Source organism: Cydia amplana, chromosome 12, assembly GCF_948474715.1.
Source record: "Cydia amplana chromosome 12, ilCydAmpl1.1, whole genome shotgun sequence".
Classification (NCBI taxonomy): domain Eukaryota; kingdom Metazoa; phylum Arthropoda; class Insecta; order Lepidoptera; family Tortricidae; genus Cydia; species Cydia amplana.
In genome coordinates this window covers 4,424,133-4,441,117 of record NC_086080.1, presented here as the reverse complement: position 1 = coordinate 4,441,117, position 16,985 = coordinate 4,424,133, and the positions used below count along the sequence as shown (strand labels likewise).

The window sequence follows — 16,985 nt, the reverse complement described above, 5'->3', positions numbered from 1 at the left end:
CCATCATTGTATTATTTAAAAAAACTTTATTATATCGAAAAAAAAAACAGATATTTCTCTTACCAAGTTTCTGACAATTGTCACAAGATTTAAAAGAATTGTCGGCAATTCTTGACAGGAAATGATGTGTGATGATGAATGAATGTGACAATTGTCGTGTATCTTGTGACAATTGTCAGAAACTTGGTAAGAGAAATATCTGTTTTTTCCTATATAATAAAGTTTTTAAAAAATAATACACTGATGGTGGCAAACAGGAATACGGCCCGCCCGATGGTAAGCGGTAACCGTAGCCCATGGATGCCTGTGACGTCAGCAACAGTGATGTTTTACAATTGTCGCGCCTGTCACAGTGGTGAAATTGGGGCCTGGTCGCCCGAGGCCTCTATTTAGGCGCGTCGACAAATCTTAAGTGTAAGGCCTGAGTGGACGCTCGAAGCGGAGCGTTCGGCGGGGCGTGCAGCGTGGTTGAGGTTGAGCAGCGTGCACTAAGGCCACTCCTATACGCTTGCATTTGTTTAACATGCACGCCGCACGCCCCGCCCCGCTGCACGCCCAACTCGAGCGTCCACTCAGGCCTTACACTTATACAGCCGACGCGCACTTGGCCCCCAATGGCCCCAAGGTTGACAAGCCTATAACGCTTTTTTCTACAAGTATGGATTGTATTACATACCTCATGGTCAGAGTTGAACCCTCGGTTGCACAGCGGACAACAGTTGGTGTCTTTCAGCAAACACTTGTACTTATCGATGACGACAGTTGATGCTTGCAATACGGCTTGTTTTTCCTGAAAAAAAAAACAGGATGATACTAGATAGGTATCATACTAGGTGAGAGAAGGACAAAACTACTAAGAGTACAAATCTTTGAACATTTTTCTAACAAGCCAAGATGAGGAAGACCAAGTACAGATGTATAATTCGTTTTTTTTGGCATTAGAAAGAACTTGAAAGAAGGTAAGCGATCTTGACATGTCTTTTAATTGAAAAACGCTTTTTAAAAATCAGTAACTATTACTTATGAAAGCAGAAGAATATAAATGATCGTATTAGATTCATAATAGGGATGTTGACAATTTTTTGGAACTGGTTTGATTTTGTAGATAGACACGTAATAATTACAGAAAAAAATATTAAAAAAATATATTCATTAATTTTGAATAAAAAAACATGTATAATAAATTTCGTGTTTAAATTTCGCGCCTAAACGCTCCAAACTGTCACGTGACCTTGATGACGTAACGACGTTTTAAACAAACTGCTGTCAGTCATTTTTTTAAATTCTTTATATGGCAACTGACAATTTTTTTAAGCCTTAACACACTACCGCATCGGACAGCGACCTTCTTTCTCGCTCTAACTTATAGCTGCGTCCTTAACGCACCACCTTACACACTATCGATTCGTGCGCCGCACCGCACCAAGATCGCGTTTCGGTACGATAATCTGTAGACACTTAGGCAGGTTTTATAACTTGTCTTTGGTGATTCTACTGTGATTACGTCACGCGCTCCGATTGGCGTTTGCAGTCACGTGATACTGGGCATTATTTTAAATACTTTTAATTATTTTTAATTAATTTATTACGCGTATTTACACTTGCAAAATATGATTTTCCGCGTTCTAATATTCCCTGCTATGGTAAAAACATAACATGTTATATATTGGCGATTCATGTCAACATCCCTATTGTTACATATTTGCCGTAACTTATTTTTAAAATGTGTTTTTCAATTAAAAGACACATCAAGATTGTTTACCTTATTTCCAATGCTAAAAAAACGAACTATAGTGCATAATTGTTTTCCATCGTATTTTCTCGGAAACGCTCGTATTTGTCATGCTACTTCAGTCAACCTCAGTACTTTTTGTACCGAGCCTGACTGAAATAGCAAGACACGTTCGTACCTACGTTTCTGTGAAAATACGATGAAAAATAATTATGCACAACATCTGTATAAGCTTCGTGAGACATGATTCAGGTGATACAAGAAAAAGCAAAGATTAAAAATAATCCAAATTGAATGTAATCCATTTCTCTATTGACCTGTTTTTCATTTTATTTTATTTTAATTTGACGATCATTATGAGATATCCGTGCTTAGCTTAGCCATATTGACATTGTTAATAATTTAGTTAATTAATCGATTGCTTATAATAGTTTTTAAATTGTGTATTGCTTGACATTTGTATAATTATAATCAATTGTTATTTTCCTACTTGACGATCATAATATAAATTCGTATAGATTAGTGTAAAATAATTTATATTGTAATTTCATATTATGAAATAAATAAATCTAAATCTATATAAAATGCAATTTAGGTCCATTATCGCTCGACACGTTTCAATCCGTTATGGACGAAACACGCCTTTCTTATGATAGGAATAAGAATGATTTGCGGTATATTTGGCAGAATGTATGGTGTTCAAAACGGATCGCAACACGTCAAGCTATGTTCGAGTCTCACGGGAGTTTAGTAATTAACCTTTTCGCCGGTCAATGAAATACTATAACGTGCTAAAGCGTCATCAACGCCATGTCAAAAATTGACTTGATATGAAGTCGTGGCGTGTGGGGCACGATATGTGCTGACTTTATATCAAGTCAATGGCGGCGAAAAGGTTAAAAGGGCGATTTTTTATTTCTTGGTCGATTTTATGGTATTGTCCGATTTTGATAAAAATTGGTAAGTTTGAAAAGCTCCTCTGGTTGGAATAAACACAAAATCCAAATTAGGGACAAAAATATGTATGAAAATTCTCATTGAGTTACGGAAAAGAGATGCCCCGAATAGTGGTTTTGGCCGAATACCGAATATTCGGCCCCTCTCTCGGCCGATTACCGAATATTCGGCGACCGAATATTCGGCATGACATGCGAACATTTTGAGTCACAATTATTATGAAAACTGATCGCTAACAAAGCTAAACGTTATATGACGTTAGCTAAGATATATTTTTGTAGAACAGCATTAATGAATTGAGTCAAACAAAACAGACTCATGATAAAAATAAAATGTTTTTTAATCAACAAATGCTCAAAAAAGGGTCATTTCATATTTAACAACTTTCTAAGAACACATATTAAATATACCTACACAGTTTTTGGTTATTTTTATTGTGCAATTTTTCTTTTTAAGTAGGTGCAACTAGGGTTGCCAGATCAAAGGCAGATATCGGGAAAAAATATTAATTTTTCGGGATTTTGGGCCTTAAGTCGGGAAATAAACCTATCAAGTTATATTAATTGTATTAAAAACAACGCTATTTTACATTATTGGCACTACGTCAGCTGCTCTGCCCAATCTCGCCATGCGCGCCCCGCGCGCGCGCTGACGGGCTCGACGCGGATCGCTTGCTCGCTCGACGACAGTTCGGAAGTTGAAATTATTGTTTTATAACGTGAAGCTGTTTTTCGGGACAATTTTCAATTCGTCGGGAATCGGGAACACATGCTAAAAATCGGGAGAATCCCGCCGAATCCCGACCATCTGGCAACCCTAGGTGCAACAGATATTCGGTATTCGGCCGAATAGTAGACAACATTCGGCCGAATACCGAATATTCGGCAAAGTGGCCGAATAGGCCGAATACCGAATACTTGCCGAATATTCGTGGCATCTCTAGAAAATTCCATACATTTTCTGTAACTCAGTGGAAAATTCTGTAGCACATACAGTGAAATTGCGCTTATGTTGTACAGAATAAGGAACTCTTATCTATCCACCAAATTTTATCAAAATCTGAGAAAAATTAAAAAACGACAAAATAAAAAAATGTCCCAAAAGGTCCTGTCAGGTCAGTCCTGTCGTAACACTGTTGAACCTTACCTGTAAATCTTCTAGTAGACTAGTGAGCTCCTTAAGTGTATCATCATAGGTTTGGTTGCCGCAAGCTTTCTTGATCTTGGCGTCGGATTTGACGATCTCAGCGCGTTTCTCTGAGAGCATCTCGCCTACTGTCTTGCGTTCCGCTTCCAGACTGGTTAACTGTAATAAAAAAACATAAATTTGTAAGCATAATAGCATTCATTCGTGCCATTCAATTTTGATTCCATATGCTGCGGTATCAATTCGATGGGAAGCAAAGGGTTAAATCTAGAGTATTTGACTTTATTTAAAATAAATTATTTTACATATAATAGTAAAATCGTTTTGACAGTTCGAAAAAGAAACTGATTTGACTCATAGTCAAATACCCTATTGCGGCTCTTTAAAGTCTATTTTTTTATTCGGTAGACTGAAATGACAGTTAATAGTATGAAATTACATTTCATGTTCATACTATTAACTGTCATTTCAGTCTACCGAATAAAAAAATAGACTTTAGGTCACCCATAAAATTAACCCTTGAGTTCTTACACCACTGAAAACAACATTTGCGGCTCTTAAGAGCGGTTTCGCACTACATCCGATACGAATCCGTGAAAATATGGTCCGAAGTAGCCGTAGAACTATTTCTATGGTAATCTACGCACTCCGTCATCCGATTTCGGAAAGAAATCAGACGGATCTAGTAGTAGTGCGAAACGGCTCTTAAGGTTCCTTAAACTGGGGATTTCTACTACAGATGGCTCTTCTCAAAAGTTTTCCGACCCCTGGGTTAAGTGATCCTAATAACTCGATTATTGTTCACGATCTTAGGGCCAGTTGCACCAACCACATTTGACAGACTGATCAACGTCAGCCGGCGCGCCCCGGCGCTTTACTATGAAACTTTCCATACATACAAATTTAGCGAACTCTAACGATACCTACGAACAGTTTGGTGCAACCGACCCTTAAGGCTCCGTTAACGATTTCAGAGCCAAAATGTAAAATTGATAGATTTAGTCGTTGAAATTGTACTCCTTTTGTTACGTAATATCTAAATAACAAGTATTGGTTTCTATTAACACGTCTTCTCATCTTGCCTTTTAATAATAAGGTCCCGAGCGTGCGTCACCGGCAATATATGACGAGAAGGGGCAGTTTTTAAAAATTCGTCAAAAAATTATAGTTATAGATCAGGGATGTTGCGGATGCCGATTTTTTGACATCCGCGGATGCCGATTTTTAAAGGCTCACATCCGCGGATGCGGATGCGGATGTCAAGATAGTACCATAAAAAAAAGTCAAATATTACATTTCAGTAATTTTTATTTCAAAAAACCGGCCAAGTGCGAGTCGGACTCGCATTCCAAGGGCTCCGTACAATAAGTCCCACTCACGCTTGACTGCTCATTTCTAATAGGTTTTTTGGTTAATGACTAAATTACCTAGCAGTCTGACGTAAGTGCTACGTCGATGCTAAGATGTTCCTGTACCGACCTGTTCCACATCCGCATCCGCATTACATCCGCATCGATTTTATGCGGATGCGGATGTTGAAAATAATGCGGAAGTTCCGCGGTTGCGGATGCGGATATTCGCAACATCCCTGTTATAGATTATAAAAAATGATGTATAGGAACAGTTTCAGGAAATGTTGTAGATTGTTTAAGTATCAAAATTACGTTGAAATTAAGTCGATTTTGACGAAAAATTTTCACTTGTTTTGAAGTAATTTCTGGTGAAAATTGATTTCGTCTAACTTTCATTTACTCTTGTTCAATATCATATAAAAAAATGTAGTCTATGCAAGTTGGAGTACAGGATATGTGTAATGCAAAATTACCATTTTTAGCAGTCCAAACTTTACGAAATTTACAAATAAGATCGACTAAATCAGTGCTTTACGCGCGTTTACCTAAACGTCCATCAGAAAAAAAATCATTACTAATTTAGAGAGTCCGTTTTCAAAAAAATGATATGTACAAATGCAAGATAAGAAGACGTGCTAATAGATACCAGTACTTGTTATTTCTATTACGTAACAAAAGGTGCACAATTTCATTGACTAAATCTATCAATTTTACATTTTTGGGACTAAAATCGATACCGGCCTCTTAATCAGAGAGACATGCAAGTTAGAAAGAACGGTACCAACCTCCTTCTGTTTTTCCTTCAGCTTCTGTTTGCTAGTTTTCACCTCCGCTCTCCACTCTGCCTCAACCTTATTCACTGCGACAGCATAATTCTCCTCGGGCAAGGCTCCGAGCAACTCTGTGATGGTTGCGCTGTGTTTTGATAGGAGATCGGATAGCTGTTCTTGTTTGTCTTTGATTGAGCGGTCTATCGTGTCGCGTTCGGCTATCTTGGCGCTTTGCTTTTGGAGTTTGGTCACCTGTTGAGAAATAGACATGTTGACATGTTTTCGGGAATAGCTGATTGCCTATGTGTGGCACAGTAGCGCCCGCATGGCGACCCCAAAATCACATTTAATTATTTCACAGATAAGTGATACCAAAATTGCCGACTTGTATGAAAGTTTTAGCCAACAAATGTTTGCAATTTTTCCATGTTGAGTTATTATCGATTTTTATTCCTCTACTACGCTTTTCGCACATAGCCAATTTAAAAACAGAACCACCTGATAATGGTTTAATAAAAAAAATTGTTCACCTGACATAATTTGTGACGTTATCTATGAAAAGGGACCTTATTGTCGATGGCGCTTACGCCATTATTAACGGTGCTCCGATATAAATACAATGTCGCGTGACGCTGTGCGGCGTAAGCGCCCTCGACAATAAGGTCCCTTTTCATAGATAATGCCCCATTTAAATCATGTTGTTTAACTTTATTGAAACTGAGATAAACTCAAAATAGAAATTACCTTCTGATTCAACTCTTCAAGCTCCTTTTCATTTTGTTCAATCAGTTTCTCGTCTTCATTCATTTCCTTCTGTAGATCTTCAGTGTTTAGTTCATCTATGGCAGCCTGATGTTCCCTGGTTAACAATAATTTATGAGTTAATAAAATCTAAAATACGACACATCCGACGACACGAAGGTCGGGACCGGATGAGTCGCGCAAAAAAATCGACAGGAGTGGAAGAATCAGGAAAAGGTATTCACGATTGGATCACAGATTATTAACTTGTTACATGAAATTTGGGCGTTTTCTAAAATAAATGTTGAAAACCCGACTCTCACAGATCCTGGTGTTTTTGGGTTCTTTCAACCCAGAATCACTAGCATATTCAATCCTGATGATAAAAAAAACTTGTCCCAAAAATTTATGAAAATTGCACATTCCACTACGTCACGTCCATACAAGTGAAAAATTTTCTCATAATAAAATGTGACGTAATGGAATGGACATTTTGGGACATATTTTTTTTATGGAAGGATGGAGAATGCTGTCGGTTCTGAGTAGAATGAGCCCAAGAATGTCCAGATTTGAAAGAATCAGGTTTTCGATATTTATTTTTGAAAACGCCCGATTGGATCACCAAAATGATGATGATGACTCACCATTAGTTCGCGCCTTACAGTACCTAAACGCACTTCTCAAGTCAACACCTGACTGCGATGTTTTTGCCAGTAGTTGGAAGATGGTATGTGACGAATGTAAGAGGTTATGTGAGGCGATGGATGATCGTCCGTCTTCAGTTAGTCTTTAAGATTATTGTTATTGTATAACACAACTTTATGTTAACGTTTTAGAATAAGTAATAATCATATTGTATACATTCCACAGTGCCTTAGTGTCTCACTGTAATACTGTGTAATATGTTTGAATAAATTAAAAAAAAAAAAAATGATGATGATTGTTATACTCACTCCTCAGCTGCCTTCAACTTGGCCTCGATTTCATCGAGCCGGGACCGGGACACGTTGGCATCATTAATTTCGTTATCCTTCTTCAGAATGTGCTTCTTGGCCGTTTCTATATCCAACTCCTTGTTTGATATCTTCTCCTTGTGTCGCGACTAAAAAAAAAAAAAAACGTTTATTTAGAAATCTTGCTTACAACTAATTACATATATTCTTCTGCCAAACCACAGAGTGGTTTGTTGGCAGACGAGGCTCCTTTATGTTTATGCAAGCTAGGTAGTTGATATGTAACTTGGGTATCTACTTAACCCTTTACAGCATAAGGAAATACATGAGGATTTTTAAGATGTAAATTGAGTTGTCATGGTCAAAATGATTCGCCAATTCTTGGGATTAGTTGCCAAGCGGAACCCTAGGCTCCCATGAGCCGTGGCAAAATGTTGGGACAACGCGAGGAAGATGATCATGGTCAAAATGAGTCAAATAGTGACTACTTAGCCAGTGACTAACTAAATGCTTAGTTGCTTTGATCGGCATACAAAAATCTCCACATTTATGCTTAGTTCGTGTTGTAAATATATTAAAACTATCTAAAAGTAAATGTAATAAAAATAATATTAAGATAGTCAGGATTTGGTGACATGTATTATGTACTCTGCTACCTTATACATTACCTACGTCTAAAGTACAATAAAAATTGCAAATTGCGTTGCGTAAATACATGACAAATTTTGAAGAATGAAGGTTGTTTTCACTGAAATTTTAATAATAAAAATATTTTTAAGTACCTATACTGTTTGGTTTTAAAAAGTAATTAAGGTTTTTTTTTCACATAATTTGATTTATTTGCAATTCTATTGAACTCCTCTTTGCTATATCACTACATATAGCTGGTCAACCAAACCTTGTCAGTAAAAAAGGCGCGAAATTCAAATTTTCTATGGGACGATATCCCTTCGGGCCTACATTTTTCAAATTTGCCGCCTTTTTCTACTGACAAGATCTGGTTGACCAAGTATAGTATAAAACAAAGTCGCTTCTCTGTCTGTGTGTATGCTTAGATCTTTAAAAGTACGCAACGGATTTAGATGCGGTTTTCTTAACAGATACAGTGATTCAAGAGGAAGGTTTATGTACCAATAGTTTGTTAACCCGTGCGAAGCCGGGGCGGTTCGCTAGTGTAGTTATAAATCTCGACTTACCAAAGCATCTCTACAAGCGTTCACGTAAGACTGCAACTTGTTGGCCTCATCGTCAGCCTGGGATTGGGTAGTGGTCAGATCCTTGTTCAGCTCTTTCACTTTCTGTTGGAGATCTTTGATGGCCTTGTCTGCTTCTTCTTCTGAATGTATCTCCTTTGATTCCATTTCTGCAATTCCGATAGTGATGATGATTTTTTCGTTTTTTAGATAGGTAGTTATGATGATGGCTGTCCAATAACTTAGTATTCTTAGGCCCACTAGCACCATCCCACTAACCCCGGGGTTAAGCGGTTAAACCGTTAACCTAGTGTCAAATTGTACTGGTAACCATGGTAACTCCAGGATTAACCGGTTAGCCCCGGGTTAGTAGAATAGTGCAAGTGGGCCTTAGTAACCATACAATTTTTACTTTTGGCTATTTGTTTTCATCAGACCCCGTTATCAGAGGTGAAATTTTAATGAAATGCATATGGAAGAAATGGGAGGAGGCCTTTACCCAAACGGGATCCTTTACCTCTTCGCGCTTAAACCGCTAAACCGATTGAGTTGTAATTAGAGATGCAACGGATAGTTGTTTGGCCGGATACCGGATATCCGGCCCTGACACGGGCCGAATATCCGGTATCCGGCCGCCGGATATTCGGCCGGCGGAACTATACCTATATTTCGAGTTTTGCAGGTGCGCGTCGTGCAGGTTTCGACCTGTTTCGTAGTGAACGTACGCGCGGACACATTTCTAGGATCGTAACGAGTTTTATCATGTCATTACATTACGTAGTAAGTTCGTTTATAGTTACGAGTGCGCGCGTGTATTTTTGTGTAAACAAATAAGTGTATTGTGTGACATTGGTTACGTATTCATTTCTATCTACTGTGTCCTTAGCATTATGAGTTATGACCGTGACTGTTTTTTAGATTTCATTTTTTACCCCAAAATGTGTTAATTATACTATCCGGTATCCGGCCGGATAGTAGGTCACTATCCGGTCCGGCCGGATACTAAAATAACGGCCGGATAGGCCGGATACCGGATAGTAACGGATATCCGGTGCAACTCTAGTTGTAATTTGATATGGAGATAGTTTGAGTCCCGGGGAAGGACATAGGGTAGTTTTTATCCCAGTAATCACCCTTTAAGGGGGCGACAAGCGGGGTGGAAATTTGTATGGGAAATCGATAAAAAGCAGATTCAGTAAAAATAAGCTGCCCAAATTACTAACACCACGCAGACAAAGTCGCGGGCAAAAGCGAGTATAATAATAACGGGGCCTGGTTTTCATGCACTGTTTTTTTTTATAAACACAATAAAATAGTACCTGCCACAGACAAGACATCCTCTAGACTGAGCATAGTAACGCTACCCCCTCTGCCACTTATACGGTAGTTTTACTCCATCTTCGAATCAATCCCGTGCCGTGATTGGTCCGTGTCTTTGAACGGACCAATCACGGCACGGGATTCGCTCACCTCGTCCCCCCGCACCCCCGTATTTTTGGCAGCATCGGTTTCATGAAATAATTGCTCTAAACTCAGTCTAGAGGATTCCTAGTCTATGGTACCTGCTAACACCAGAGCCTCTTCAATCAACTTGTTCCTCCTTTCAACCTTTTCTTTATTCTGGTTCTCCAGGAAGTTGAACTCGTTTAGTTTAACCTTGTTGTATGTCATCTCGTTCTCTATCTTCTCTCTCTCTCTGTCGAAGGCCGACTTCCTCTCGTAGATCTCTATTAGCTCTTTTTGTTTGTCTCTTACCGTTTGGTCGTGGGTCGCTGAAAGAAAAAAAAAATTTCGTACCTAGCAAGAAACTGGGAATTCTGAAGAAAAATATTCTACTTTTTCTAGCATTATTCACCTCTTGTCTATGTGATCCTGACTAAATTTTTGATCATATTTTTGCATTTTAGAACTGTCGTCGCTTACCGGGATTAGAACCCAGGACCATCAGTTTCATAGGCAGGGTCACTAGTGTCACTACCCACTAGGCCAGAGCATAGAGAAATATAGTAAGACAAGAGTGCTCACTCCTGGAGTGAGCAATATATGGATTTTATTCTCTATGGCCAGAGCCAGACCGCTCGTCCGATTATAGACCATGATTACCTTTTGTATTGTTTTCGAGCTCCCGATATTTCGACGCAGTAACATGCATCAATACAAAAGGTAAGGTCCATATCCCGGTCGAAGTCTAGTGAAACTAATCGCGTCTTTACACTCGCGTCTCGTGGCTCGTCTCGCCGCTAGCACGCGAGTGTAAATCGGTTATTAAAGTGTATAATGTACAAATCTTACCAATGCTTTCATTTAATTCTTCAACGGTTCCTTCAAACAAAGATTTGATGGTGATCTTCAATTCCTTTTCTTGAGTCTGGAAATTCTCCAACCTACAGAAAACAAAAGTATTTTCATATTTTTCATGTTTACTTATTTTCAATGTTACAGATGGACCAATGAAAAGAATCAACAGTCAGCTTATGTAGAAAACACCTGTTTAATTTGCGCGCGACTCCAGACCAGATGCAACCCAATGTTTTTGTGTCAATGTATTAATTGGATTATTAGATAACAGAAAATGAAATAGATTAACCTTTGCAGCGAGCAATTTGCAGTTTTTAATGTGATGATGCCACAAAGAAAAGAGCCTTTTTCCACAGGGGTAACAGGTACCATTGCAGCGGGATGATCAAATCGACCCAACTGATCAGAAAAGAAATTGGCGTCAATTTCCAATTTTAGATTTTATGGTGATATTTGAGCGCTCTAAATTAACAGATTCACTACCAGGAACCCGCCTGGTGGGCGCTCGTAAACTTTGCTCAGATGCCGGACAACCCGCTGGGCGGGTTGTTTTATACGCAGCTATAGACGACCGGTTTCTGGGGTAGTGCGCCGTTTTTTGTCTGGTAGTGAATGTGTTAAAAAAAATGCCCCCAAACGCGAATATTAGTGTCACAAATTGGTATTATTGAGTCCGCATGTAATATCAGTCATAATTGGCGGTCGAAATCGGCGAGCGAAATTGGAGTTTGCGTACCCACCACTGTCCCCAAAAATTGAACCCGTCTGAGCTGACCTTTAGCTTCAAAATTAGCAAGTATAACTTACTTATTATTAAATTATACAACGGGACTTAATCGCGTATCTAAGTTTTAAGATTTACCTCCGACGTTAAATCGAATATCGTTAGTGTTGTGTGTCGACAGAGTGACATCCCTAGTGCGCAAAACGTTCAAGCGGATAAACAAGACCAAGTGCGGGTAGTTCGAAAAACTCGCGCGGTTAGACGATGCTGATGTCAACTTAAGCCAGTCTTCTCCGAGACCACGGGGACAACGCCGTCCTCGAAACGTCGGAGGTAAATCTTAAAACTTAGATACGCGATTAAGTCCCGTTGTATAATTTAATAATGTGTAAAAATCGTGAAAGTTTAAATCAGTGTTATAACTTACTTGACTTTAATCTTATCCCTCTTGTTCTCAAGACCCACAATGCTCTTCTCCATAGTCTTAATAGTCTCCAACTTAGCGGACACTTCCTCCAGCTCCTTGGTCAGCTCTTCTATTTTAGCATTGGCCTCCGTGATCAGAGTTTCTATGCTCTCTACGTCAAGCTTTTTCTTTTCTAACTCTTCTTTCTTCTCAAATAGATGGTCTACTTCTTGTTCTACAATAAGAAACAAAATGATATTTTCACAAATAAACAGATTTAGATGCATTTTTACTTTATTTATGATTTTTATGAACTAGCGACCCCCCGGGCTTCGCACGGGTTAACAAATTATACAAAAACCTTCCTCTTGAATCACTCTATCTATTTAAAAAAAAACCGCTTCAAAATCCGTTGCGTAGTTTTAAAGATCTAAGCATACATACAGACAGACAGACTTTGTTGTATACTATGTAATATTGCTTGAAATCGCCCACGATTCTTTATAGTACGGCCCTTCTGAGGTGAACTTTTCGCTTCAAACCTTAATCTTCCAAACAAATAACCGTGTTTCATTTTTAACACTACACTAAGTATCAAAATAATATGAGTGCCGTATCGCTTCGGGGCGGTCTATCGTCCTACACTACCAAAACGTAATATCTAGAATATCAGGGACATTAAATTTGAACCTTAATACTATGACGATACCGGTTGTTTTTCAAAATGAATGTTGTACTGGCACGTGCTAAGTCTGGAGCTAGCGGTTTTGCGATAATAGAGGCAATGGCCTTTGTTTGAAAGATTAAGGTTTGAAGCGAAAAGTTCACCTCAGAAGGGCCGTACTATACTTATTTCATCAATTTCTCAGAAATGAGATAAAGAGATAGAAATAGAGCTCTATTCATTTTTAATTATGTGCTAAAGAAATTAAGGGGCAAAATTAGTGAATGTATAATCAATTTGATACAAAGAAATATCACAGCTAATAAACTATTTTTAAAATTAATCAAATTCGTTCTTATTGTTCTAAGCATGATTTTAAGAAAAGGCTTGTAACTCAAATGGAAATTATTTGGAGACATAAGAATTTAATGTTATTTAAGCATTTAGTTATTTGTCGTTTCTGGTGCAGAGGCTGTCCATAGCCATCCAGCGGGGTAATGCCGTGAGCATTATGGGCACTTTAGCGATAAGGAACGGGTTTGACTTGTAGTTACGTATGTAATTATGTATTTTAATATTTGTAAGTTTATAATTAATTTTAATAATAGTTTATAAGTTTTGTTTAAGCATGATTTATTACAACATCCTCAATTATGTATTTTTATTTAAAGTCTCCACAACATAAGTTTCATTACCATTAGTTAACCCTACGAACACCAAAAACGTCCACACAGTTAGCATTTAATATCAACGTTCATGCATTCAAATAAAGTTAACTTTACAATGGAGTGATATTTAAAATGGTTAAATACTAGACTAATAAGTAATAATCTTACCAAGCAATTTAATATCATGGCTGTATTCCTTCCTCAGTTTTTTCAGATGTTCGAAGCACTCGCTGTATTTCTCCGAGTCGAAGATCTCATCAAACCGCTCTTTGACTTTCCAGCCGTCATCCAGCGGCCAAGTTGAGTCTTCTTGGTGACAGAATATGACGGAGTTCAAGATGGCATCGGAGACACCTGGAATGATAGAAAAATAATAAAAGACCTTATACATCTCTAAGTAATTGTAATACGTTAGTTTGATTTGGTAGTTGAAGTTAGATGTATTTTATAATTGATGATGTATTATTTATTTTTTTATTTGTCTGTATGTAAATTCAATGATGACGTGTAAAAGTGCCCTTGCTGCTGTTCTGTTTAAACTGTTTTGTATTTGTAGAAATTTGACGAGTTAGTGAAATTAACTCAGAAAATTGATAAGATTATATCCGTACTGGGCGGGAAGAAGTTGATAACTCGCGGAAAAAAATTGAAGAAATTTGAACCATATGCAATTTTAAGTTCAAATTTCTTCAATAAAATATATCGACTTATCAACTTCTTCCCGCCCAGTACGGATATATTACAGGAAATTAATTTTTTATAGCTTTTCCTTGATACTTACCACTGGGATTTAAAATTTCAAGTGCAATTAAAAATCAAAAAATATTTTGTACTATTATATATATATATTGTCAGGAATAATATTTACCTTAACTTATAAAATATTTATTATTCCACTAATATGATATTGAGTTTAATACTTGTCTATGAATAATACAAACACTAAAAATGTACCACACTTTACTATAGTTTAAGTTACCTACACCATATTGTTTCTGTTTTTTCCATTGCTGTACTGTTTTTGTGTTAAGGTAATAAACATTTGTAGTTTTTAAATAAAAAAAATGAGTAAGTATTCTATTTGATTGGTTCATGGGATAATCTCCAGCTTTCTAGTCCTTACCGAGAGCATTATGCATCCTCAGATCCATATCCAACGTGACATCCCTAGACTCCCCATGTTCATTGGTCAGCCGCAGTGTCGAGCTGAGGGTCTGGAACTTCACCTTGCGGTCCGGCAGGGCAGTCACACGCATGGCGCGAGTCACTTCCAGCTGTTCATCGTTTGGAGCTAAGATCTGTATAAAAAAAATTAACTCTTAAATCACACTTCACCATATGAGCCTTGATCACCCACTGTTGAGTATACGGTTTGAGTATGCCACTTGTCCCAGCCCTGAGCTAGTCTCATACATAATTTATCATTTGATCACAATTGTGAACATTATAATCACAAATTTAGAGTGGAGCACCATTGTTTTTCCATTTTATATTTTATTTAATAAGGTACATCCGCATCATACAAATTATTGCATTATTTCAATTAGACAAAAAATATTTTTAGTTATTTTTTTCGAAACTTCAATCAAGATCAATGATCAATCGATAAAAAAAATAAAGATCAAGAGTCATGGATAGCTATTGTGATGATGTGAGTGTGTGTTAAGTACTTTAACTCCCTCTGGTAAAAGGGTAGGTAAGGAATGTATATCATAGTGGTAGTAATTATGAAAATATTGTTTTAATATTAAACAGTTCATTGTTACGTATTAGACGAGCAATTAATATTGCATTGCTAAACAACAACTACATACAATATTCATCTTATTATGAAGTCTGTATGTACGCCCGGCATAAAACAAAAGTAACCTCACCTCCAGTTTGACCTCTCCTAGGACTTCTGTTGATTTATTTACTTTAGCATCATGTACAAAGCACTCATCACTGCCACCTGGAGGCATTTGCCCCGTGATAGCATAGCGTAAACATTCAATAATAGTGGTTTTGCCGCAACCATTTTGACCCAATATAAGCGTCAAAGGGGTTTGAAATGTGATGCGTTGTTCGTCGTTCTTGTCCGGACCGAAGCTTCGTATGCCTCTCACGGCAAGAGATTTAATACCAGCCATTATTGGAGAATAATCATATAAAACGGTTTATCAATAGATTTCCAACAAACTTTCGGCGTTTGCAAAACGTTATTGACTTGACGCTTCGACTACTCAGGGAAAAAGTGGCGGGCGGCGCGGCGAGTCGGCGTCGCAACTTATAATAATAATGTTGCCTACATTCAAAATTTGCAAATACAACAACAGAATAAAGGGTCTATTCACGATACAATCTCCAAAAGCTGGTCAAGCATATATTGTCAGTAAAAAAAGACACGAAATTCAAATTTTCTATGGGACGATATCGCTTCGCGCCTACATTTTTCAAATTTGCCGAAGTTTTCTACTAACAAAACAAGATCTGCTTGACCAAGTATATATAGTTTTTCAAAGGACTCTCTCATTTCAAACATGGACAGAGAGAATCATATCTTTGTCTTACACTAGTACTAGCAGCCAAAAGAAAAGGATGAGTATGGTTTTTTTTTGTTCTTATTTACAGACAAATTTGGTTTTACTAAATATAGTTTCTTACTTTACTCATGTTCCAAACAATGGCCACCTGCCGCGATTACCATTGCCTGAGTACGCGTGCAACTCCAGGGGATTTACATGCACGTTGCTAGCATGATAAAAAATATATAAAATCCTATACTCGCCTTATTTTAAACACAACACCATCCACCACCCTCTATATTGCATACGAAAGTGACGTGTTTTCATTTCGTCAAGAGTAGTCAGAGGGTCTACCGCGAACCACGTCCGACGTGTTTCCTCTCTGTCACACTTACGTACGAATTTACAAGTGCGACAGAGAGGCAACACGTCGAACGTGGTTCGTGGTAGGTGGTAGGCACTCTGTATTGTATTCTTTGGTCAAGAGCAAAGAGTAAAGTAAGTAAAGCTGGTCAAGCAAATCTTGTCAATAAAAAAGGCGCGAAATTCAAATTTTCTATGGGACGATATCCCTTCGCGCCTACATTTTTAGGGTTCCGTAGCCAAATGGCAAAAAACGGAACCCTTATAGATTCGTCATGTCTGTCTGTCTGTCTGTCCGTCTGTCTGTCCGTCCGTATGTCACAGCCACTTTTCTCCGAAACTATAAGAACTATACTGTTGAAACTTGGTAAGTAGATGTATTCTGTGAACCGCATTAAGATTTTTACACCAAAATAGAAAAAAAACAATAAATTTTTGGGGTTCCCCATACTTCGAACTGAAACTCAAAATTTTTTTTTTCATCAAACCTATACGTGTGGGGTATCTATGGATA

The 16,985-nt window shown here is 37.8% G+C and overlaps 1 protein-coding gene across 1 annotated transcript in view; it reads right to left on the bottom strand.

Annotated features, from left to right (window-relative positions):
• The window catches only part of LOC134652804 (DNA repair protein RAD50-like), a 32,001-nt gene extending 16,144 nt beyond the window's left edge, over positions 1–15,857 (bottom strand). The window contains exons 1-12 of the mRNA XM_063507970.1: positions 15,479–15,857; positions 14,728–14,902; positions 13,773–13,958; positions 12,294–12,507; positions 11,137–11,228; positions 10,407–10,616; positions 8,848–9,014; positions 7,652–7,800; positions 6,702–6,816; positions 5,973–6,209; positions 3,836–3,994; positions 677–790 (exon numbers count right to left, since the gene is read on the bottom strand). Of these exons, the coding sequence (XP_063364040.1) occupies positions 677–790; positions 3,836–3,994; positions 5,973–6,209; positions 6,702–6,816; positions 7,652–7,800; positions 8,848–9,014; positions 10,407–10,616; positions 11,137–11,228; positions 12,294–12,507; positions 13,773–13,958; positions 14,728–14,902; positions 15,479–15,733 (2,073 nt within the window). The 5' untranslated portion in view covers positions 15,734–15,857. The remainder of the gene's footprint in view (positions 1–676; positions 791–3,835; positions 3,995–5,972; positions 6,210–6,701; positions 6,817–7,651; positions 7,801–8,847; positions 9,015–10,406; positions 10,617–11,136; positions 11,229–12,293; positions 12,508–13,772; positions 13,959–14,727; positions 14,903–15,478) is intronic.
• Between the last annotated feature and the right edge of the window lie 1,128 nt (positions 15,858–16,985).